The sequence below is a fragment of the Heterocephalus glaber genome, unplaced genomic scaffold, assembly GCF_053883595.1.
Source record: "Heterocephalus glaber isolate CG9 unplaced genomic scaffold, H.glaber_assembly_v1.0 deba00001503, whole genome shotgun sequence".
In the NCBI taxonomy this organism is placed as follows: Eukaryota; Metazoa; Chordata; class Mammalia; order Rodentia; family Bathyergidae; genus Heterocephalus; species Heterocephalus glaber.
In genome coordinates, this window is record NW_028258323.1 from 2,720,631 (window position 1) to 2,745,601 (window position 24,971).

The window sequence follows — 24,971 nt, forward strand, 5'->3', positions numbered from 1 at the left end:
GTCTCTCCTTTTTTTCTCTCTTTCCCAGATCCTTATCTTCCCAAGTCTATTCTCCACATTGAAATCAGTTTCCCTCTTGGTGTAGGACTTCCACTCATCACTTAGTCCTCAGGCTCAGTGTCTTTTTTATGTATTTATTTTACATTTAAAGAAAATTTTTTTTATTTTACATTTTTAAGATAGTAGGAAGCTCAATCACCTGACTCATCATGCTTTCTGAAAAAAAGCTAGCTGGTTAGCGGTAACTTGTATAATTAGGGTGGGTTTCATAATTCTCTTCTCCTACTCCCAAGGAAACACCCAGGATATTCCTTCCCACATTGTCAAGCAGTCAAGAAGTCCCCAGGCAGCAATGTGGTTGGTAACAGGGCTGTGAGGCACAGCACAAATTCCATAGATTCCACCCGGAGGGAGACAACTCACATGGAGTCAGCCAGTTTCCTACTTGCACAGAGAGCAAGCAGGGTCAGCATGCTGTTAGCTCCCTGAATCCCCAGGCCCACAGGATGACACTGATCCAGAAGGGACAGATGACACATGGCATTGATGGAGGAGGGTCATCTGCTGTTCAGCAGCCAGTTCTAATCCATAGCCCAGCAGATGGACTAAACCTTAAGAAGGCCAAGGAGCAAGTCCAGTGCTCAATAGACACTGGAGGAATGGAAGAGGAAGGACCTCATGGTCATCTTCCATAAGACAGGGAAGTGCACAAGAAGCAGGCTCAATATCTCTTCACCAAGCTGCTTGACCCTTCTTTCTCCTGAGGGAATTGCAGAGCATGTTGCCAAGATGCAGGTTTGAGTGCAGTCCCGTATGCAACCCATACAGGTGTGGTCCATCTGAAATCATGCAAGACTCAGTTTCATCTCCAGAAACTGCAGCATGTCTGCTCTCCCGCACATCTCTTTCAAACCACCAAATTGGAGAAGCTTTGAGTGCCCTGAACATGAAAGGACACACATAGGGACCTTTGGGTAGGCTAAGAATAGTCTCAAAGCATTAAAGAATGGGACTTCCACACAATGACCCATGAGAGACAAGCAGGCCCTCACCAGGCAATGGTGCACTAAATGGGGGTGGATGGTCTGAGGCTATTAAGGTGGCTACTCAGTGACTACTTCTCAAAGATTGCTCTGCTCTTCCTGTGGCCTGCCCGTATCCTGTCCCATTGTTTCGAGTCCCTCTTCACTTCTTCAACAGAGTGCCTCAATCATTATCTTCCCCAGCTGGTATCCTGCATGATATACATTTAACTTGAAGGGCCAAAGCATTAAATATGCCTCCTCCATTTCAGTTTATTATTGTGACACAAATTTTATACTATGGTTCTTTCATGGCTGACTATGTAGGAAACTACTATCCTTTATTTTCCTAACAAAAATTTACACTTGCAAAACTAAAGCTTTAGCTTTCAAAATGATTGCATTACATGTGGGCTTCAGGAGACTATATTGGCAGTAAAGAAAAAAATGTTGATTTTCTTTTCCTTTGAACTGTTTGTATATAAAAAAAACTCCAATCCTTACTTAGACAAGGGATGAATCGCTGAATAATGAGAACAAATAGTGAAAGTGTAAGAAGGAGAAAAGTGTAAAGATGCTGGTTTTTAAAAAATGTATATAATTGTTGTTAGCATATGTTGTAAACATAATAATTACATGCATCTTGGGGAACTGTTACATATAAATATCTTATGCTAATCATTTTCACTTCCCTTTCCATTTCCTGCCTTCCCGAGGCCCCTTGCTACCTCCCTGTTTCCTATCATCTATTTTTTATTTTGCTCTCTAAATTATATATATTTTGGTTTCTAATTTAAAAGAAATCATGTGATGCTTAACCTCCATCTGATTTTTTCACTTAGCATTATGGTCCAAGGTGCATTCATTTCCTACAAATGACTCAAATTTATCTTTCTTTATGGCTGACTTGAGAAGTACTCCATTTTGTATAAATACCACCATTTTCTTCATCCATTCATCTGTTGATGGGCATATGGGCCACTTTGAAGATTTAACTATTATGAGTTGTGCTGCTATATACATGGATACGCATTTATCATTGCAATATTATGTCTTTAAATCTTTTGGGAAGATACCCAGAATAGATACATCTGGGTCAAGTGTAATTTCTAGTTTTAGTTTTTTAACTCTTAAATGCTTAGTTTTCCTGGAACACAGATAACTAGGAAAAATAATAATTTTTCCCTTCAATTTTTTTTCCTTGAATTTTTCTAGGAACATATATGCATTTCATACAAAAATCCAGAAGTTGCAATCTTCAGTATAAATGGTTTAAGGAATCTCCACACTGATTTTTTTATAGTGGTTGTACTAATTTACGATCCCACCAACAATGTAGAAAGTTTTTTCCCATACAACCTTGTCAAGAAATTTTTTTTTTTTGAGGTCTTGATGATAGCCATTCTTTCCGGAGTGAGGTGGAATTCCCATATTGCTTTCATTTAAACATGCTGTTTTGAAAAGGAAAATGCAAAGTAAAGAAATACAAGCCTCACTTTAAAAAAAAAAAAGTCAACTTTAATTAAAAATAAGACACATGAGGGCCAGGGATTTAGCTCAGTGGTTCTGCTGCCTGCCTCGAAAGTGGAAGGCCCCGAGTTTGATCCCTGGTACCAAAAAAAAAAAATTTAAATATTTCAAAAGTAAGTCACGAAGCAATCACTTGGACCTTTTGTTTATTTAAATGCAGTGCCATTTGTTTTTCCTTAGATCCGTGATGGTGAACCTTTTAGAGCTTTCAATGATAACAAACAACCCACTGTGGCACATGTGCCATAGGTTCACCACAGCTGTTTAGATCTTTAAAATACTCAGTGGGTTAGAAAACCATACAGATGGACATGCTATGTTCCAGTGAAACTTTATGTGTAAAATCTGTTGGTGAGTTAGATTTCACCCACAGTTTACAGTTTGCTAAGCTCGTTTTTAGATGATTTTAAGAGTCATAAACTATGAAGGGTTGATTATTTTTTAAAATTCAGTTATTAATAAGTTAGGATATAAACAAGCTATAGGTGAGTGCATTATCTTTTTCTTTATTTATTTCAACTTGAAGATTTACTTTGTTTCAAACTCTATTTACAAACTTAGTAAAAGCTGGGCAGGGTGGGGGTGGAGGTCACACCTGTAATCCCAGTACTCTGGGAGGCCGAGGCAGGAAGATTACAAATTTTAACTCAGTCAGGGAAACTTATCAACTGAAGGAGAGACCTGGTTTCAAAAATTTTTAAAAAGTGTAGGGATATAGCTCAGTGTGTCAGCTGTGGGCTCAATTCCCAGTACCTCAAAAACAAAAATCACAGTAATTTTTCTTTCCCCCCACCCCCGAAATCTGTAGGTTGTCTTGTTTTGCAGCTGTTTTACAAAATGCTTGGAGCAGTTCCTGGACCTAAACACAGCGAGACATTATATTTGATAAATGACATTTAAAGATGATCTTTTCACCATACTGACTATCCTCTGAAATTCTGTAATCGAGATTATCAGGTATGTCTCACTACTCAGCCAGCTGAGGGAAAGCTTGATCTTGATTCTAGCTGTAGGAGATAAATGCAAAATCCACAGCTCTCATCAAACCCAGTACACCAAACACTTGGAGAGTCGCTTGCAGTGAATGCTCAAGGCTGGAACTGCCACTAGCGAATGTCATGGCTGCTGAATTCTCCAAGACTGGCTGTAGCACTCCCATTCTGCAAGCTCACCTGTGATGTGACATTGCTGCTTCTCCATCTGCACATGGAAACTATTTCTACGCTTCTTTAATCCTGATTGCCTTGACCAATACACAGAGTGACTCCATGACAGTCGTAGCCTACAAAACTGCCCTCATAATCTATGCTCTGTGCTCTTGAGACACGGGACTCACAAAGTAGAAGGAGAGAACCTTCTGAGAAAGAACAGAATAACAATAGAATGTGCATGGGACACAAATCCAAGCTAATGAGTTTGCAACCCACTGAGTGTGTTATATCTGGAGGCACCATGTGGGAGGGCCAGTGCATTCTGCTGCAGAAGGTCAGACACAGAAGCACCAAGCACCATCTTGGATGACTTTGGGCCAACTACTATACCCACTGTCCTCTGACTGTATGGGATGAGAGGTCTTGGGTGAGAAATGCATGGCTGAGCCAAGCAGATACTTCCAACCTTGAGAGGAAAGAATGACTCAGTGTTTCAGACTACTAAATGTTGAGGTGTTGTGATCAATAGCTATAAGTAACCAACTAGAATAGGAACTCACAAGCATAGAGAAAAATCTGTGTTCGTGAGAATGAATGCTATGAAATAAAAGTGAAAAGAACATAACACAATGCAGATAAGCATGAAGTTTAAGAACTGAAAAGAGTAAATATGCTCTAATTTGGTAAGAAAAGTTATTAGTATGCATCCAATAAAATGGATAACTCATTGGTAAATGTCATGTTCTGTCCCCCATGGGAAAGATTCTTGGTTCTGAAAAAATAAACAGCAACCTCTGAAAAATACTATTTTGAGAGTGAGAGACATTTTCCCCTCAAGGTCACACAACAAAGTTTTGTGGCCACTTCCAGTAATGTCACCATGTCCTAAAGGAAAGAGCTGGTATAATTATAATTACATTGTAACTACATCCTCTGAGTTACATTTTAAGGTGTAATAAAGCTTATTTTTAATATAAAAATAAAAGCAAATTATATTGCCATGTCTTCTCTTTGCTAGTAGTAGCTGAATGGCAAACAAATAGCCTAGAAAAAATGAACAGAACAAGCTTCATTCTGTTCTGTGGTCTTCAGGTTCTGCATCTGGCTGAAACTTTTATGTACTTCTGTGGAAATTCCCAAATACTAAGAGAAAAAATAATAACCAGAACCAAAACTAAATTGGGGGTAAATGAGAAAATTGGTTGTAAGGGATGCTCTAGAGAAAGTGACCTTTACCTAGCATAGGATGAATATTGATACTCAGCAATGAATATATTTAAAACAAAAATATTTTATTTTACTAAACACAGGGCCAGCACATACAATATGAATTATGTTTTGGAGATGAATGGAAAATAAATGCCTCTATGAAAAACCTGAACCCTTGACAATCTGACAGTATGGTAAAGAGGAAGTAGCTCAAGAGGGGTCCTCTTTTTTTCTGCTAAAATCACTGTGAAGATTCTCCCCCTGAATTAAAGAAAGGAAATACTATTTGTTGTTTGTGCATAGAAGTTAGAAAATAGAGAGCAATTTCAACTAGAACCTGTGGAAAGATATATATATATATTATATATAGTATAATATATATGTATATATAGTTTATGTGTGTGTATATATATATATTTATATGTTTACCTCTATTTAAGATGATGATAGAGTAATACGTTATCTAAGGCAGTTAAGAATAGCTGGTAATCAGTCCCAGAAGTGAAGTTTCCTATAATACCAAATTTGAAAAAATGTATAATCAAAGCAAGTGGGCCTAGAGTACAAGTACTGAAGAGATGATGGGAGGTCCTAATAATAGATGAGAAGACAAAACCAAACCAAACCTCCAGGGTGAGGATAGAACAGTAGCTAGAGCTGATAGTGTAGTTAGCTAACAATGTTTTCTTATCTCAAAAGATATTTTATTTTCTTATGAATATAACTATAAACATTTTAAATGATTGTTCACACAGAAGTGAGGGTAAGAAATGAAAAGAATGACTACAAGATGCAACAAGTTCCATAAACCTCTGCCATCTAAAATCTCTTTAAGGAGCAGCCCTGCGTGTCCTCCTGGCCCGGGAAAGCCAGGCTGCAGGCGTTGTTGCTGGTGTCTGCTCTCCAATCGCATACCAGCAACCAGAAGAAAGTTCACGTGCTGCCTCCTGCCCTTCTCGATTGCTTCCTGGGTTGTTCTGTTGTTGTTATTTTTCTTGTTAAATAAAGATGGTGTGAAGATAAATAACTTTTTACAGAACCCTGGTCTTTCCTTTGTTTACTGATTCCTAAGAAATGTTGTGGTAAAACTTTTTATTATCCAAAAACATTTTAGAGAATTTTTCAAGTGTTTGAAGCTCAGTGTCAACATGGGGCAAGTTTCAGGAGGGTGCAAGTAAAATCTCTTCTTCATGGACCTATAGGAAGTGATCACTTTTCTCTTTCTTCCCCCAGAATATTTTCTCTGCAACCTTGCAGCCAGAACAGGCTCTCTCTTTTTTTCTTTTGTCAATTGCAGGTTCTAAATTTAAGACTCAACTTGAATTTCCTTTTTTTTTTCTTTACTTTACTTCGTTTTAGCTTTGAAAGTGTACATATTTAGCCCTTGCCAGTTCATGCCCTGGTAGAACTTGTATCTCAGTCAATTTTTTTCTACAAAAATTCTATGTATTTTCTCTTCCCAGAACATATGCTTTTCTATATCAGGATTTGATGTCTTTCCATCATTTAAAGGAAGGTAAAATCTCACACACATGAAAATTCTTTTGAAAGAAAAGAAAACAAAGAAAAGCACATTTTAGAAAGATCTGAAACTATGATATCAAAGCAGCGAATAAGCCAACATTTTCTGAGCCTTGACCATATATGAGGTAGGTGCCTATGCTTTTACTGGATCATTTAAAATGTAAAGTTAATGTTAGGAAGAGTGTAGAAGCTCAGAACACTACATGGTTTTTTAACTGTTACAGAAGTTGCTGAATTGTTCACTGGTCTAGTAGAATTTCCAAAATACAAAATGAACATCTTTTGTGGTTTTCAGTTGTCTATTATTTATATAGCTTTATATTTGAGTTCAGTCTTATAGTTGAAGAATGCTCTTGTTTGTTACTTTTCTTTTCCTGACTTCCATTTCTTTCTAGTTCTCTTCTGTATCACACAAATCATTAGCAATTTGCTGAAATTCTAGGCAGGAATATTTATAGTGTCTAGAGAAGTAGACTGCTGTGTTCTCTTAAACTTCCATTCTCTTACTTCAGTGCTTCATTACTTTTGCCCTCATACTACAGAAATCATAAACAAGAAGGGAGAATCCACAGAAGACATGAAGGAGATCCAGATGAGTTCTCCTTCCCTTGAGGGTTAGATTACCACTAGTGAAGGGAAGAATGAGTGGGATGAGTAGCCACTTACTGTTTGATTGTGAAGTTAAGAACCAGACTAAAGGGCTGGGGATTTAGCTCAGTGGTTCTGCCGCCTGCCTTGCAAGCGCAAGGACCTGAGTTCAATCCCCGGTACCAAAAAAAAAAGAACTAGACTAAGAACTTTGTACAATTTAATTTAATATGCACGTTGACCTTATGAGACAATATAGTGCAGTGGTTTTTAAACTTTCTTTGCAGCCAAACTGCCTACTGGCAATTGTTACTTGCTAAGTATATGACCTTGAGCAAGCCCCTTAAGTGCTTTGTGTCTCATTGCTAAAATCCAGAAAATAATAAAAGAACATCACAGAGTTTTTACAGGAATGGAATAAATTAATGCAACACAGTTGGAACAATGCATGGACCATACCAATCACTCACTGAAAGTTTAGATTATTACTACTGTGCTCTTGTTTTCAGAAAATGAGAAACAGAAAGGTTCAGTCTAGTTGTTTAGGCAATGTACCTCAGTAAACATGTGGTGCAGGCAGGATTTGAACTCAGTTCTCTTTGACTCCAAAGCTAATAGTCTCCATTGTAAATGGTAATGTTCAAATAGTCTAAAATGCTTGGTTGGATGGCTCTAAATCAACAATGACCCTAGCTCAAGAGCTTGAATTCTAGCCTGGCAAGTATTAAAAACCAGCTGAAGACATTCAGAGGGGAGCTGCAGATATGGATAAGGCAAAAAGAGAGATTTGGCGTGAACTAGAAAAGGTGTCCTTCTCTTAGCCCAAACTTCCTGAGGGCTACGTTGTTTGTTTTATTGTGTTTGGTTGGTTTTTTTCTTTTTTTTTTGGTCTACTTTGGGAGTTTGGAGAAATTGGGATTTACATTTAAATTTGATTATATATTGTGTATAGAATGTGAAAATTGTGTTTAAGTGTACAAGTTCTTATCACAGAACATAAATTGTTCTTTCATAATCTTTTACTGGTGTTTTTGTACTTAATTCAAATGTTAATAATCCCACTAGCTGTTATAATTAGGTTTAAATTGAGAGGAACCTCCCTGTTACAATCATGAATTTGGCAGCCAGTTTGGACAAAACAGATGAAACTGGGTCTTACTGGGCATGCTATTTATTTCATTAAGTAACGCAGTGTCCTAACTTGACCATTTTTATAAAATTCATGTCCATGTCCAAACTCACAATATTTCCTTCAAAACTGTTTTCTTTTGCATATTTTCCCATATCGATAAATAACAACTTCATTCTTTAGTTGCAGGACAAAAGCATGGGTATCATCCTGAGTCTTGATTTTCTCTCACAGACCACTTCTCGTACCTCAGCAGTCCTACTGGCCTTCACTCCAAAATATCTCAGGCTGTGGCCACTTCACATCATCCCTTCTGCACTGCCCAGAACCTTGGAGACAATATGTCTGCTCTGTTCCTGCTTCAAATACACCTTCAGCCACTCCTGTGCTGAGACCTCCAGGGGCTCTCCTTCTCACTCAGGGTTAGGACCGAGTCCTTATGGTGACCTCCACGTTCCCTATCATCTGCCACCTAATACCCTGCTGACCTTATTTGCTGCTATTGCCCTTGCTCAGTCCTGCCAGCCAGTGACCCTTTCCTGTTTCTAGAAGAAGCCAGTAGGCTCTTTTTTCTGGGGGTCTGGTTCTCCTGTACCTTCTGTCAGGAACACCCTTGCTGTCTACAAGTCTGCACAGTCTGTGGATGGAGCTATAACAATACTACAGACCAGGTAACTCATAAAGAGCAAAATTTTATTTGTGGCTGTTCAGGAGGCTGAAAGTCCAACTTCAAGCTGCTGGCAGATTCAGTATCTGGTAGGGATTTATTATGTCAGAGATGCTGTATCCTCACAAGGCAGGACAGCAAGGGTCTAAAAGGCCCTCCATAGTCTCCAGCCCTTTCATAAGGTTGCTAATCCTTCAGGGTTTTCCCTTTATGATTTACCCACTTCCTAAACACCCTAGTCATAATACCATCAGATTGGGGTTCAGTTCTAGCACTTGGATTTTGGAGGGACACGTACATTCAAACCATGGGAATGTTTACTCAGAAGTCCCCTTCTCAATGAAACATTACCAGGACTCCTTACCTAAAATTTCAAGCCAGTGTCCTCGTTCCCATTGTTTGTCACCCCCCACCCCCGAACCTTTTTCTTAGACTTCAGGTCTGTTATTATCTCATATAACATACCTTACTTATTCATCCTGTCTATTGTCTGCCTCTGCCCCTGCATTGGAAGCCCCCCGAGGACAGGGATTTTCTGTTTGTTCATAGATGTTTTCCCAGTGTTTTCCCCATGGTAGGCACTTACAGCATTTTTACTAAATGCTTCTGAATTTTACTCAAATTGAAATTGAGATTGTAGATTTTCCATACAAATTAAGAGAAAAGATACTTTCTATTTATAGATGTATTTGTTTAAAAATATTTTCCAATTATAATCACACTCCTAATTAATAGTTCTGAAATCAATTCTAATTATCTGACAACATGATGTCTCAACTGAGGTATTTATATTTTCAGTTTACCCCACTTTCTGGAACATTTGATAGCACCTTTCCACCACAAAAACATTTTTAGATGTTTTTGTAAAATATAAAATTACTTTGCCCCTGCGGTTATCTGTGGGCATGCATAACAAATTGCTTGCTAGTGCTAAGTGGGCCAGTGCTGATTGGACATCGGGAACTTGAATAAACCTTAAATTTCAGCAAAATGCCCAGAGACTGCTCATCCTGCAGGAGAAGCCAGGTTTTCAGAAGGTCAAAGATCTCAGGTAATTTGGCTCTCATGATGTTCTTGATAGCAAATAGCTTTATATCACAGTGGTTTACATTTTCAAGATGCTTGGGACCCTGGCTGGGTTATTGATTTTGAAAATAAACAAATTGAAAATATTCTCCACTGAGCACAATTGTGTAATATTTAATGCTTTATTTTGTAACATAAGAAACGTGTCACCAAGCTCTAAATATCATCAACTAAAATTGATGCTTTAGTAGCAACTTTCCCTTTGATTTGACTGTCCCCAGACTTGGTCTGTGCTGATATTCCTACTGATCAATATTAAGATATTTGATAAGTTTGTCCTGATCTATAAATTGCTTGGAAGGCTAAATCAGGGTTTGAATTAAGATCCTTACAACTGTATTAATTTGGAAGAAAATAGCTTAAGACTTTAGAATATATTTAATAGCTTTATTTAATTCTCCAAATAAAGGTTTTTACTTTGAAATGTTTAAACATTGCAAGAATATTTAAGTTACTTTTCCCATTAAAAGTGTTTTTCTCCCAAGTAACCACAAAGAATGATGTATATTACTATAATATTGGTTGTTATGTGTCTCTGTAATGCTATGTGTCTATGTTAGTAAAATATTTAATGTTTATTAAAACCAACAGATTGCTAGTCCAAAGTATGGTGAGGCTTTTTTTCCAATCTAATGGCTACTTGACCTAAACAAACTTACTATATCTTATCAAGATATTTATCAAACTGTGAAAATGTATTTTATCAATAACTAAATGCTAATGTTTTAAATATCTTTTTATTGCAATCAATATAAAATACAATTTACATTTAGGACAGATACATATAGATTTTTCTGTAAAAGGACAAAAGATTAGACACTTATTTAAGGTACCATAGGGTCTTGATTAAGAGCACTGACTCCATAGCTACACTGCCTGGATACCAACCCACTTCTGCCCCTGAATATCTGTGAATGCTGAGATAAGTTATCTGGCCATTCAAAATACAGACATAGAGATCCACCTAGCTCCAAGGGATGCTGTGATGGTCAAATAATTGAATACACGTAAAACTCTTAGAAGAGTATGGAACTTATTTCAGTATTTAATAAATGTTAGCTGTTAGTATAAGTATTAAATAAATTGTTTTATTCTCCATTTCATGGATGGTGACTAATTCAGCTGCATTGCTAATGAATACAAGAACATATATTGGGGCACCAGTGTGTAATCAGATAAGATTTCATACCACACAGTGGTGTCTGCTACTTTGATGCTTAAAGATTCTGTTATGGGCTGCTATGTGACCTTATTGTCATTTCAAATTTTACATATATTTTCCTAAAGGCAAAAGAAAAGAAAACAGGACTAGTAAATAAATGTGTCTATAAAATGCATTTTTTGTATTAAATTCTTTTATTGGTACATTGTAGGTATACAACACAATTACATTTCTCATTGGGAATTGTACCTTTACATGATGCATCTTGGTTCTTATTTTCTCCCCATTCCTAGCCCTCCCTTCACGCCCTCCACCCTTCCCTATTTACAAAGACTTTATTTCCATTTTTTCCATTTCTCATCATTTTTCCTTTTCCTTCTTTCCTTTCCCCTGCCCCTCCCATTACCCCTACCCCTTTGGACCTTTTCTTCCTATTTTACATTATCGATTATTCATCCTAATCATTGGTACATTTTAGGTATTTTATTAGTATATGCTTACAGTACATAATGATGACATTTATCCTTAGAAGTTGGTACACACACAAAACACATTTTTTTACCTCCTCTTTGCCTCCTCTCTTCTCCCTTCCCCTTCCCTCCATTTCTTGGTCCTCTTCTCTTTTGCAAAATATCTATTTCCCTGTTTCCTATTATCTATCTTTAATTTTGCTCTTTAATTTATTTATATTTTGGGTTTCTCATATAAGAAAAACCATATAATATTTAAGCTTGTGTGTCTGATTTATTTCACTTAACATTATGGTCTCAAAGTACATCAACTGATTATTATTTTAATGATATCCAATAACTTTCACATTGGGTGTAGACATATGGAAGTTCTTAGATTGAAACATCCTCCATTGGGTTTAAATAAATTACACAAAAATGTATATATATGTATATATGCTAGTTTTGTAGCTATAACTATAGAAAATATGTAAAAGTATATGTTTAATATATAATTAATATATAATATAAATATATAATAAAGGAAATGGACTGCTGGGGAAGGAAGGATGTTTATTTACACTTCTCTATTTATGGCTGCAATTCACAATTGGCAAAGCTTAGGGTAAAATATCATTGTCTTTTCACAGAGATTCTCAAAGATGCAAGTTGTCTATGTGATACTGCTCCTTTTCAGTGTGACCTGGGCAGCTACAGTAAGCATTTACAAACTCATTTATGCTTCCTACAATCTCCTGCTCTGTCTTTCATGTCTGTTTAAATTAGCAGCACACCTACTTCAGGACAATAAAGTATAAGGCAAATAGAAAGCATCCAGTAGCAAATGCCTGTCTCCAAGGAGGCCCTTGATGAACAGGCACTGGATTACAAGATATTACCTTACAAAGAACACCAAAAACCACTGCTTTTGAGAACACTAATAGCTGAGACTAATGAGTAGTACACAAAAACTCAAATTGTAATGTGTCAAAAGAACCTTGCAATATTTCACTAAAAACTTGAAGAATTTGGCATGACTATTTTAAAGCTAACCAACTATATTTGGTAAATAGATGACAATGCAAAGGGACAAGAATATTTTTCTACTTCTTCCAACACGTGAGCATTGTGGGAATCTGCTAGCCATGTTCTCTTCATGGGGGTGGGTGGCTAATGCTGGGCAGTAGCACCCCTAAATTTAACCCATATGAAGCTCGCAGTTCCTTTTGTGTCTTCTTCTGAGTCACCCAGTCGAGTGAGCCTTCAGGATGTGACCAAATTATCTTGGGACAACACTGAGCATTACGGGCATTTTCTGCAATGCAGACATGGTGCCAATTAGATAATGTCTGAGCAGCATCCTAGCTTCTCAGAGTAACCTTTCAGTTGCAGAACCATGGAAACCCAGAATCATTCTGCTGCCAGCCATGCTTAAATATAGGTCCTGAGTGAGTGGGCGGCCAGTTGGGCAACCAGGCTGACAAGAGTGAACCACACTATCTGGCTAGGACAGCAGAAAGAAGTTGAGGAGAGCAGGCCACACTCAGTGCACATCCGCACACAGTCCTGGGGACCAGATGCTTAAAACACACAGACATCCATAGGTTCAATCCACATGACCTCAAGCCATGACGGCGTGGGTCCTCCAGATCCATTTCAGTCCAACCGAGGATGGGTTTATTTTGAGCCACATACTCCAAGGAACAGGGCTGGTCTTCATGACCATTTTCCAGCAAAATGGTATGTCAACATCAATCCAGTGACCACAGGTCAGAAGAGGATGCCACTTTCCTACAAGAGCCAGATCCTGGTGTCTTCATTACCAGACCACATTCAAGCCTGGACAACTGCCAAGTAGAAGCTGGGGAGAAGAAAGGGTTTAGATTCCAAATGGAGAAGTCTCAGCAAGGGTATAGAGACAGAACTTGGCATTGCATTAAATGTGATGTTTTCTCCAACAGATATAGATCCCATTTTTAGCAGTTATCTAATTTATTTAATAATAGATGGGTGGTATAAAAATTAGCATATACTAAGTCACATATGTCTTAGAATTATAAGCCAAATTCCAAAAAATTTTAAAATGGAAACAAGTAAAAGATGATTATTTGTTCATGAGATTCAGCTAATATCTATCAATTTACACTTACATTAGAAAGACACTGTTATAAATCACAACAAGTTATGAACTATGCTAAGGAAGTCTGTATTATCAGATAAACACAGACTCTGACAAAAAAATGTATACACACTTCACGAAAAGAAAAACCTTAATACTAAATTTATTCCAATATCACGAGATTAATATGTTACCTTTGGCCTCTACAATTACAAGAGGTGCTCAAAGTAGTGGAGATTAGCACAGTGAACTGCTGTTTGGGTAACCTTGGTCATTGAGACTGCTGCACATGCATTTTCAATTTCTTCTTTACAGGCCAGCAGTGTCGTGGGTTTTCTGAGATATATGACATCCTCTAGGGTCCCCCATAGGAGGGTAACACCATCTACTGAGAAAACAGCATACTAGTTTTCTTTTCCTGAGGTGTGTATACATTTTATTGGCAGACTATGTTTTGAATGACTATACGCGTGTGTGTGTATATGTGTGTGCATATGTGTGTGTAGGTGTGTATGTGTTCATCTAAGAAGATGCCTATACTTTCATTTCACTCTCTTGCTTAATATCTGTCCATCTCATTTTTGTTTTCTTCTTCCTGTAGCCTCATTTTCAGAACTATGTTCACTGTTTTAGTATTAATGAAGAGTAAAGCAATGCTCTTATTTTATATTTACAAGATCAAATAAATACCAACATGAGAAAGAAATGCAATAAGGAATAAAATTATAAAATAGATCTTGAAGATAGTATAATCTTTAGGAACATATTCTCTTATTAGTCAATGTTTTCATATGTAACTATTTAAAAATTTATTATTTTAACTATGGGACTTTGAGGGAAGACTTAGATTTAAATATATTTTCTACTTCTATTACTACCAGCTGCATGTGTACACAATTTGTTTCTTCTATTGCTTATCTCAAGGGGTTATTATAAAATCCAAATGAGATTTTTATACAAAAGTAGTCTACAAGCTGTGAATGTTATGTAAATATAAGGTGTTACTGAAAAACTATTGTTTGTTTCTAGAATGAAATGGAATATTGGGCAGATATATGTTGGAGCCCTGTCAATGGGTACTCTCACCAAGCTTTTGAGCTTATATTTCTAAGATGACTTTATTAATCAGTGTCCAGGCAGAAAAAAAATCCATGACTTTTAAGATTTATTCAAGAAGAACACTCTCTAGGTGAATAAAACAGCCAGCCTAAGTGGTCCTCAGCTGGTTTACCTCTGTTTTCATTTTTCTATCGACAGCTTCCCTCTCTTCTATGATTGATCTACCATGGTGCCTGGTTTTACTTTTGCATTCCCATTGAAACAAAAACACGCACCACTCACTGCTTCCCCTGGCACATCAGAGAAAAGCCAAGAGCTTGAAAAATAGGGAAATCAAAATATGGAGAACTGAAGAATTGTTCCACCTGTTTCTTTTACAGAAACATTGCTCCAGGATTCTTGAGTACTGTTCTGTATGTCTCCCTGACACCGTCAGCCCAAAGGCCTAAGACACCTGTGTTGGTCTAGTCTTCTTAGTTTCTGGCCTTTCCCCATTCCAGTAGTGTTCCCTCACCCCTAGGAAATTCCAGAAAAATTTGACACTGTTGGATCCATCTAATAGAAAGAATTTCTCCCAATCTGCATTCACCTCTAGTCTCTCTCCCTGGGAAATGTCAGGCGGGGAACTGGCTATAGCAACACCCATTCTTGGGTATGATCCTACCCATTACATGCAGGGCAATGGTTTGACTCCTGCTGAACCATCAGCACCATCACATTTTAATTCTGTGTAGCAGTTACTGAACTTACATAGTCAACCCACAGCTCAGAACAGAGTTTAGCTCGCTTATACTTAACAACACCAGTGTGCAAGTGAAAAGTTTTTTTCCAGTGGGCACCAATGATGGCCAAACTCCTTCACCCAGGAGCCATGCTGCCTTCTCCCACCACACCACACCATTGTTGGTTTTCGGTGCTGGAATCTGGTATTGCCTGTCTCTGGGGGAAGAAAACTGGAGCTCTCCTTTGGAACCCTAAAATAAATGTTAAAGGGACAAGTGGGTCTATCTTCTTTTGCTCAGAATGATTTTCCACATTGAATAATACTTCCCAGAGAGAGAAAAATAAATAAAACACTTGTTTGAAGGAACAAATGAAAGAACGTTCTATTTTGTGAAGTTCTGTCCTTGTCTCCTTGCAGACATTTCAGCCACAGATGGTGAAAACTAGGCAAGGCTGTGTGGAGGAACAGAGGTTACACAGAATTATTCTTCTCAAATAATTCTGTTTTGACTTTGCAAAGGAAAAAGTCAGTAAGAAATTTTTAACTTTAAAACTATTCCTGGGCCGGGGATTTAGCTCAGTGGTGTAGCTGCCTGGCTGGAAAACACAAGGTCCTGAGTTCAATCCCCGGTGCCAAAAAATAAAAATAAAATAAAAATAAAACTACTCTTGGGTGCTTAGAATGGAACAACATAAATTATACAACATTATTTGTACATTTTCTAGTTAATCAAGTATTGTAATTCACACAATGCATGACAGAAAAGAAGGAAGTCACTGTGGATAGAGATCTTTGCAGTGTGATTTCTTCCTTCAAATGAAAGAATGGCTTGCTAGGCAACTTGAAGAGGAATAAGAATTCTGGGGTGTTGTTACTAGCAAACATTTCCCACATGTGTACATGAGAGAAAAGTGATAGATAAAGGGAAAAAAGAAGTTGGTTAACAGGTCCTAATGGGGAATTAGGTTCCTCGGGATTAGTTGTCCAGAAAGTCAAGCAAATACTCCAGCTTTGCATGTCATCAGGGTGTAGAGCTTACTTCTGCCTACCACGGGTCTCCTGGCGGTCTCAGAAAATTCTATTCTAAGAACTAACAATCTGTTCTTTATCTCAGCTGAAAATTACAGGCCAAAATGGCAAATTTATAAACCTGAATACTCATGCCATGAGTTTTATTCATTGGATACCAGATACAAGTATCATAAAATCTGTCATTATGTCAGACCCCTCACCCATCTCACCTGAAAATATTTCCACATGCTCCAATTCCATTGAATTCGATGGTAAAAGTGTACCCTGGGAGAAAAAGCAGTTGACAGGCAACGAAGGGAAAACTTGGAAATAAGCAGAAGACAAGAGCAAGTTGCTTTCCTCAGGGACTGGCTGATGCACGCCCTCCTGTGGTTACAGGAAATACTAATGCGTGTCAGAGGCAATTTGGCAATTGATTGCCCCTGTTAAAAAAACAAAAACAAAAACAAAAACCCTGTATGGCATTATGAAAAAAAAAGCTAGAAAATTTCTTTGGAAGAGAAAAACCTATCTTAATATTATATTGTGTTTTTGTAGATAATTTACAGGGCTCACCATGAAAAACATGGGTATTCTATTTTTAAGTATGTTTACCCAACTCCTGGGAAGATAGGTCAAACTCACATATAAGTGAGATGGATCCTTCAGTGAAGGTCCTTTCTTATGAAGCACACCCTGGACTACCCTGCAGAAGTTGTAGGAGAGACAGAGAGGTGCAGTTTAGCTTTGGCTACTCCAAGGTGTCCATCTGTGGTGAGCCTTTCCTGGCCCCCACATCCCAGACTCCTCAAACCTCTCCACTGTGCAGTGTTATGATCTAGAATCTTCTGGACCCTGCCCATGGCCTGGTCCAGTCCTTCTCTGCTTCAGAACCTTCAGCTGCAGGTATGGTTGTGTGGACCCCACATGCCACCAGCTGCCCTGTTTCTGAGTCTGAGTAACATTGAGTCTTCTCCATATGCTGTAATTATGGGGATTTCACCAGGGGAAGGTTAACAGGAGAAATGACTTTGGACCAAAGGATGAATGCTTTAGTGTCTCTTAAATTCATTCCATGGGTGACTCCATCTGTGCAGGATGCTCAAAGAGAAAGAATGAGGCCCTTGTCTCAGGATGACAATAATCCTTTTCACTCAGTCTCTTCCTGCAGAATCACTGCCAATAGGCTAGAAACAGCTTAAAATGCCATCAGCAAAAGGACTATTTACTTTTCCAAATCTGGCTTCATTTCCTCTGGAAGTAGCAGTTTCCTTCCAGATTGTTATTTTCTTCTTCTGTTCAATATCCTTTACATAGCATTGCTAAGGCGGCCTCTAATTGCCCATTAAAATTAGATAGAACTTATGGCTGTGATACATATATGCTGGCATCTTCCTATTGTGTAAGATGCTGTGTGGGAATAAATGATTGAGAAACTTAATTGTTCTATCCAAGATCTTGGAAAAGAAGCAAAAGGCACTTTTAAAACTCATTAGAACCCAAGACAGAATTTGGAAAATACCATCTGCATGGTGGAATAAAAAGATCGATGTAAAAGAAACTGCCTCCTGCCTGGGTTCAGGAAATGCTGCATAATGGAAATAAATGAGCTGGGCCGTGGAGAGTGATTAGGATTTGAGGAAACAGAAGTGAGTGGGAGAGACCATTTCACTAAGGAAATAATACTAAGAACCAAGGCCCAGAAATGGAAAAGCAGAGCACAGCAAGACAGAGCAGCCAGCGGAGCCAGAGACCTCATGCAGCCAGTAAGGCCATTAGAAATCACTAACATCAGCAAAGTCAGAAAAGAAAAGGTTTTCAATTTTTTAATATTTTCCCCAATGCATAGTTAAAATGATTAGCTATCCCATAGCATAGTCTAAAATTGTTTTATGTTTTTTCTTTATGAAAGAATTCTATTCAGTCTCCTAATGAAATTCATTAGTGTGCATGCTGCTCTTTTAAAACTAGTAGAAGCATCAAAAATAAAACAAAACTTCTTACTTCAAGATAGGGAGAAAAAATGAAGAAGGGATTACTATAATTTACTGAATTTCTCACCAACTGCTTTATTTCAAAGGTTACATTAGTAAAGAGTTAATTAACTTGATTGCAATGGAAATATAAAGGTCCAAATAAAACTTTCCAAGACTCAATGACCAATTCCCTAAACCAAACTAAGTCAAATATTGAAAACGCTTTTTATTCAGAAGTAACTCACTGCAAAGCTTGTTTCTTGTTTTCTCATAGCCAAAACTTAAACTCTTTTCAGAGTATATCTGGGAATATAAAAAATTAGTGAATAATTGTGTCATAACTTCCACAAATAAATCATTTTAAATTTTATCTTGCAATCACTAAAAATTGCATTTTGCTGACTGCCTGTTAGCAAGCTTTATAAGAATAGAGTTCAACTCCGGAAACCATTTTTATCTTCAGTTTCAGGTGTGAGGTGATTCAACAATTTTCCCCCAAAGCTCCTGGCAGTTAATAAGAGACATGTACAAAAACAGGGAGTTCTCCAAATAGAACAGTATTTCTATGTGGGGCAGGAGAAGGGGGAAGGGAGGATAAGGGAGAAGGCAAGGAAGAAGAAGAGCAAACGAAATCTGTTTTAGATAACATGTTGTCGGGACCCATAAGCCTACAGAAGCCACAGCCAGAAGGCAGCATTCAGACAGTCCCGGGGCAGAGGGGTCAAGAATGAGTCCACTTCCAGGTGCCCTTACAACCACATTAGAGAACTCTAGCCAGCTGTGCACCCTAATTCAAATGATTGTCACTGACATGGTGCTGGAAAACAAGCTGTCTTTCCATAAAGGGCTCAGTACAGTTCTGTATGAAATTGTATTTGTGGTCACTTATGTAGAATTTGTTTATGATAGACATGTGTTAGATGCTTTACATGCATTAGATCATGTAATAAAATCATTTAATACTCCCAACGATCCTTGAAATGTAAGTATCACTTTTCTTAATTTATGGCTAAACAGCCCAGGCTCAAAGAAGTAACACAATGGCAGAGGTGGGCAGCTGATTCTAACTCCTGTCCTCTTTTCACAGTACAACTTCTTCCCATGAGTGCTGTACTGAGGGATTAAGAAAACCACTTGGCAACTCTTGTCTGCTATTTCACTTGATGCTGATGCTATTCCCTTTGACCCTGGCTTCCCTGAATCTGGTCTTTCCATCCTCTTTGCTATCTTCCCTACATGCTTGCCCCCAAAGTGTGAGCTTCCCCTGACGACTCTTTTTCTCCATTGAGGAGCTCTCACTTATTTTTACATCTTTTATCAACAGACCCAAGAAGATGTTCACATGCACAGATTGAAGTGTGACCAGAAGAGACAAATTAGGCTGGATTGGTAAAAACAGGGCTATGGCCAGGACAAGGACGGTAATAGATGCTGTGTGCTTGGGCCTAACAAGGTCATTTCAGAGTCTGGGGCTGATGGGGAGTCCCATGGCCACAACCAGAGCATAGGTCTGAGCTGTGACCTATGGAGAGAGATGTTCTGCGCCTCCATGCCCCTGCAGAACTCCTGTCATGAAGCCATTACAGATTGCTCAGAATAGGTAGCACCCAGCCAATTTCCTACATATCTCAACCCCTCAATAATACCTGTTAGTTAGATTTTGTATTACTTCTGAGTTCACAGGGTGATGTAGTGGTCTTGTAAATTCTAGCTCATACTACACTTTGGAGTTGGAAAGAAAGTATGACCTTTATTCTATGTGAAGTTCTCCTGTTGTCCAAGATCTTAGAGGAAGGATGAATAGAGGGGATTATAGAGGGGTGAGGTGGTGCACATAAATTCTTTTCTATCTGTAAACTTAGGGTTATCTAAGTAATTTAAACAGTTCTTTCAATAAATCCTCCAGCCTCTTTTAACTAAACATCCTGGGATCATCACTCCCCTATTTTCTCTAATGAAGTATCCAGGAGTGGCTTACACCATCCACTGCCTACCACACACTACACACACAACCCTGGCTTCCACCATAGTGGAGAGGAAGACAACAAGGAACAACATTGCAGTCATGTGTGCGTGTGTGTGTGTGTGTGTGTGAACATTTTATTGTCCTCTACCTTTTCCTTTCCATCCATTTTTGTCTCAGGGAATTTTCTTCCTTAGGCCACTGTTACTAAAATTTCTGACAGAGAACAGAGGTTCTCAGAATGTAGCCCCAGATCAGCAATGGCCACATCATCTGAGAACTTGTCCAGATGCACAATCTAGACTTCACCCCAAGCCCAGTGAGTGAGAAACCATGGCCACTGGGCCCAACAACCTTGATTCAGCAAGTCTTCCAAACAATTCTGCTAAGTGCTAAATTGAGAATGACTAATTTAGATCATCAGATTTGTTTTGTTATTCAGCAAAGGGGGAAGAAAAGAAAATTCATGAATCCTTTTCCAGATAATGACCAGAAATGTCAAATCTTGATGCAAAATGTTTTGTTTGAAAGTCAGAAGTTGATTTATTTCTTAGATTCTTTTATTTGTAGATTTTCTGCTAAAACAAAAAGAGAAAAATAAAAGAAAGGAACAATATCTTCTTTTAGGAGGATGGATAACTCTGTACCTCTTATGGTCAGGGCCAAAGCTGGGGTGGGGAGAGAGAGAGAGAATAATTTAAGAATATGAAATTCATTTCACTTGCAGTGACTCAATGTTAATATGAGGATCACATTCTTTAATCATGCTCTCTTTAAATTCTGGTTCTACTTCAAAATCTGGCCCTGATCTGTATTTCCAGATTAATTTTTTGCTCTCTTCTTTAGGATCTCTCCAGCCCAGCCTTATAGTTTTGTTTGTATTCTCTTTCAGTGATTATGTTTCCAAACACTGGGCTCTGCTAGTTCCTCTTAAAAGATTCTCACCACTTTCCTTTAGCACATCTGAACTCTACCCATCTTTCAGACCTTGTTCATTCTTCTTTCTCTGTGAAATCTGCTGTGGCCATTACAGAATGATGTCCACCTCTAAACCTCTCTTGAGTTAATAGCTTCTTTTCATTGCCTATATGATGATCGTTTTTTAAAATATTGCCTAAGAGTTAGCAAATTTTGAAAACATAGCATAAAATAATCCCTTTATATCAAAAATTATACTTTAGCAGGAAGAAAAAAGCAAAGACAATATTGCCCTTCACCGTTTTGACAAGAGAAGAAACCAAAAGCCACCATCTCTTGAAAACATTGTCTGGGGAAGTGAGAAAGTTTTGTCCCTTCTTGAAGCCAATGAGAATAACCAAAGTAGTAAATCTCCACATCTCTCAGCAAATAGACAAACTCTGAAGGATGAGTATAGAGTCATTCAGAACAAGAAGGCCCACAAGGATCTAATGGTCCTCACATATCCTGAATCCACTGGCCCCAGAAGGGCCAAGGATGGAGACAATGATACCAGGAGGCTACATGACCAAGAAGAATACGGTGCAGCCCTCATCAGAAACAAGGTGCACCATGTAATGACAGTGACAGAATGGCGGGGGGAAGAAAACAAAGAGACCAATCCTAGAAATATTCTAACCAAAATTCCAGTAGATGTCAACCATGCTAAAGCCCTCTCCAAATGTAAGAGTCATCAACCGGGTGTACCAGCCCAGAATAGCCCAGTAAAAAACAAAAGCATCCGGCATATTCGACGCAGCACTCACTACCTACCACAGCTCTCCAAAGTGCGAAGAGTCCCCAGTGATTTTGAAGGCAGTGGTTATGGTTATGCAGATCTCCAAGGGAGAGGGGACAAGGACATCTCTCCTTTCAGTGGGGATGGCCAACCTTTTGAGGACATCTCTGGCAAAGAAGAAGCTTTTGGTCTCGACCTAGAAAGCACAGATAGACAAACAGGGCTCTTTGGTCCAGGTGAAGCTGAGACTGTGAACACTGACACAAGGGGCCTGGGTCCTAATGAGATCCCGGAGGGAAAGGAAGGTGGTGGTGATACCCTTTCAGCCAGGGCTGGGACCTCGAAAGAGGCAGGAGAGGCTGCTGTGAGTCTGGTAGAGGGCAGCAGTGACATCACTGGCAGTACCAGCTTCAGGGAGCTCCCTGGGAAGGAAGGAAGCAGAGTGGACACCGGCAGCCAGAATGCTCACCAAGGGAAAATAGAGCTTCATTACCCAAATGCCCTCTCCAAAGGGCAAAGCGAAGGGGGCAGTGCTGTTGTCACTGAAAGTGCCACTCACAATGAAATTCCTAAGCACGGCAAAGGTGGCACTAGAAAAGCTACGGAGCTGTCTGGTAGGAACCAAGAGGCCTTAAGTGAAAAACACAGATTTTCTAGTAAGGGCAAAAGCCAGGGCCTGATTATTCCTTCTCATGGTCTTGATAATGAAATTAAAAATGAAATTGGTTCCCACTGTGGCCCCCACAATGAGGAGAATATGATAACACACAGCAGGAAGAATTCTTACGTACCCCATGGGCAAAATGACTCGGTACGGAGTAAGGGTGGGTCACAAAGGCAAGGCCCTTGGGGTTACAGAAGACATCCTTCTAATAAGGGATTTAGCACCCGGAAAAGGGCCAGTAGCAGTGAGTCCTCTGACAGCAGCAGTTCAAGTGAGAGTGGCGGGCACTAGTCCTGTGGCTCTACCCATCGCTTTCCACTGGGCAGCAGAGGACAGGGTCCGACAGCTGACTGGGAGGGAGGATGGGTTGAGCAAGCCTAGAGCCCTGCCCTCCTGGTGTGTGGGGGGGGCACCATGTTAAGGATCAAAGTACAAATTCTAGTCAGGGTCATAATGCTTTTTCAAAAATCACTCATTGAGGATGTGTGTAACAGGCAGCATTTGAGCGGGTGTCGTTTGTAAAGTTTGTGAGTGTCACAAAAGCCTTTGTTATATTTTTTTGCTGTGTAAACATGGAAATAAACAATATTTCTCGATGACAATCTGTAAGTGGATGATGTATGAGGAATTCTGTGCTAGTGATGCATGATTTCAACAAGAGGAGTTCTGCCCCCCGCAAAGGCAGTGGGTATAAAGTCCCCATCCTGCTGAGCCCACTTCTCCTGAGTCCCTCTGCTCTAATAGACACAGTCCATTTCGTGTGCCACTGTGTGCTTTTTTCTATTGTACAGTTACATGCTCTCAAAGGCCAATTTTATTCCTGAAACAAACCTCATGTCACCACTTGAGTCAATGCTATCTCTTTCCAAACAGGAGGTTAAGGTGGAGGGAGAATAAGGGAAGAATTTGAGAAGAAGAAACAGAAATGAAAAAGCCAGACAAAAACAGCTTGAAAGACACTACTGGCCATTCCCAATTGTTCCCAGCCTATTTTTCCCCCTTCCTTTAGTAGAGGTGCTTTTCCAGCTATTGATGGCTTTGTGTCGCAGTTCTGAAAATTAGACATAAGTCTTCTGATAAGGAAAGGGGGGCAGTTCTGGAAGGTTTTGCTCTCTCTGGTAAGAGGAACTTACACACCTTCACTCCTTCTTATCTCACATTCTTCTTCTGGGATTAACATAAATATGATGTCTGGAAGTGCAGCAGCTGTTTTGTGGCCATGAGGAAAAGGACAAAACAGACATAGAGATGTCTCCTGCTTCCAGCGTCCTTGTTCTGTGAGACAAATCTTCCTCATGGGTTAAGTCACCATCAGTTTTGTTGTTATTGATAGCTAAGTCAAATTCCTAACTGACATACCTCTCCATTCTTAATTTCTTCCAAATGAGAAGACGGGTCAAGGGAAGAGGAAAAGGAGAAGCAGAAGATAGAGGAAGAAAAGAGCATATTCTCTTGCTCTTTAAGACCTAAGCTCCCAAACAGCATAAGCTATGACCAAACGTTCTGTGTAGCCCTTAGACTGTAGAGTTAAATAACACTGTAGTGCAAGTGATTGTCATAAACTCTGTGCTTCCTTCTTAAGATCTGACCTCCCACATTAGTAGACAGAAGATGCTTTCTCCTAAACCAAACGAGCAATATAAGCCATGGAATCGGTCCGATTCTACCACCTCCACACACACAGAGGCACACACAAACACACACATAGACGATAGTGGCCAACATGATTTGAGGATTATCATGTTATGTTCTATTAAATTCTTTCATCTGCATGGCTCCCCTATTATCTGAGTATGTCTACATTTTATAGATAAGAAACTGAGAAACTTTAATGCTCCAACTAGTACATTGGGATTTGTACCTAGGCAGCCTGGATCAAGTTTGGGCTGTTAAACACTCACTGTACTCCCTCATCACATAGCATAATATGCAATTCCTCTTAACATATGTGGGTGTGTATATAGAGAATGTACACCCAGGTTATATATGATATATATGACATAGGCCATATATGTATGTAGATAGAGGGATGAGTAAAATGCTAAGTAGATCCTGAAAACAATACACCATTTTTTCTTCCATGTGTTCTCCATCTTCTGTACATACCAGAGTTCAGTATCCATGAAAAGACCTTACACGTCACCTAATGTCACCACCAGAACTCCTTAATAAGCTATTCCTCATACTCTGCTTTTTTAAAAGAAAGACAATTTTGGCCAAAAAAAAAAAAAAGAGAGAGAGA

General features: G+C 38.9%; 1 protein-coding gene across 1 annotated transcript; it reads left to right on the top strand.

Moving 5' to 3' along the window:
* The first annotated feature begins 9,818 nt into the window (after positions 1-9,818).
* Positions 9,819-23,331, top strand: Mepe (matrix extracellular phosphoglycoprotein). The gene is made up of 3 exons (XM_021248817.2): positions 9,819-9,871; positions 12,168-12,233; positions 21,551-23,331. Exons 2-3 carry the CDS (start codon positions 12,180-12,182, stop codon positions 23,018-23,020), a joined length of 1,524 nt encoding a protein of 507 aa, XP_021104476.1. The 5' UTR covers positions 9,819-9,871; positions 12,168-12,179; the 3' UTR covers positions 23,021-23,331.
* Positions 23,332-24,971: the final 1,640 nt, after the last annotated feature.

Bases quoted from the DNA above. Each gene is read 5' to 3' on its own strand.
- Mepe (XM_021248817.2), top strand. From the start codon at position 12,180: ATGCAAGTTGTCTATGTGATACTGCTCCTTTTCAGTGTGACCTGGGCA. The intron at 12,234-21,550 runs GTAAGCATTTAC...ATTATACTTTAG, and splicing joins GTGTGACCTGGGCAGCTACA to CAGGAAGAAAAAAGCAAAGA.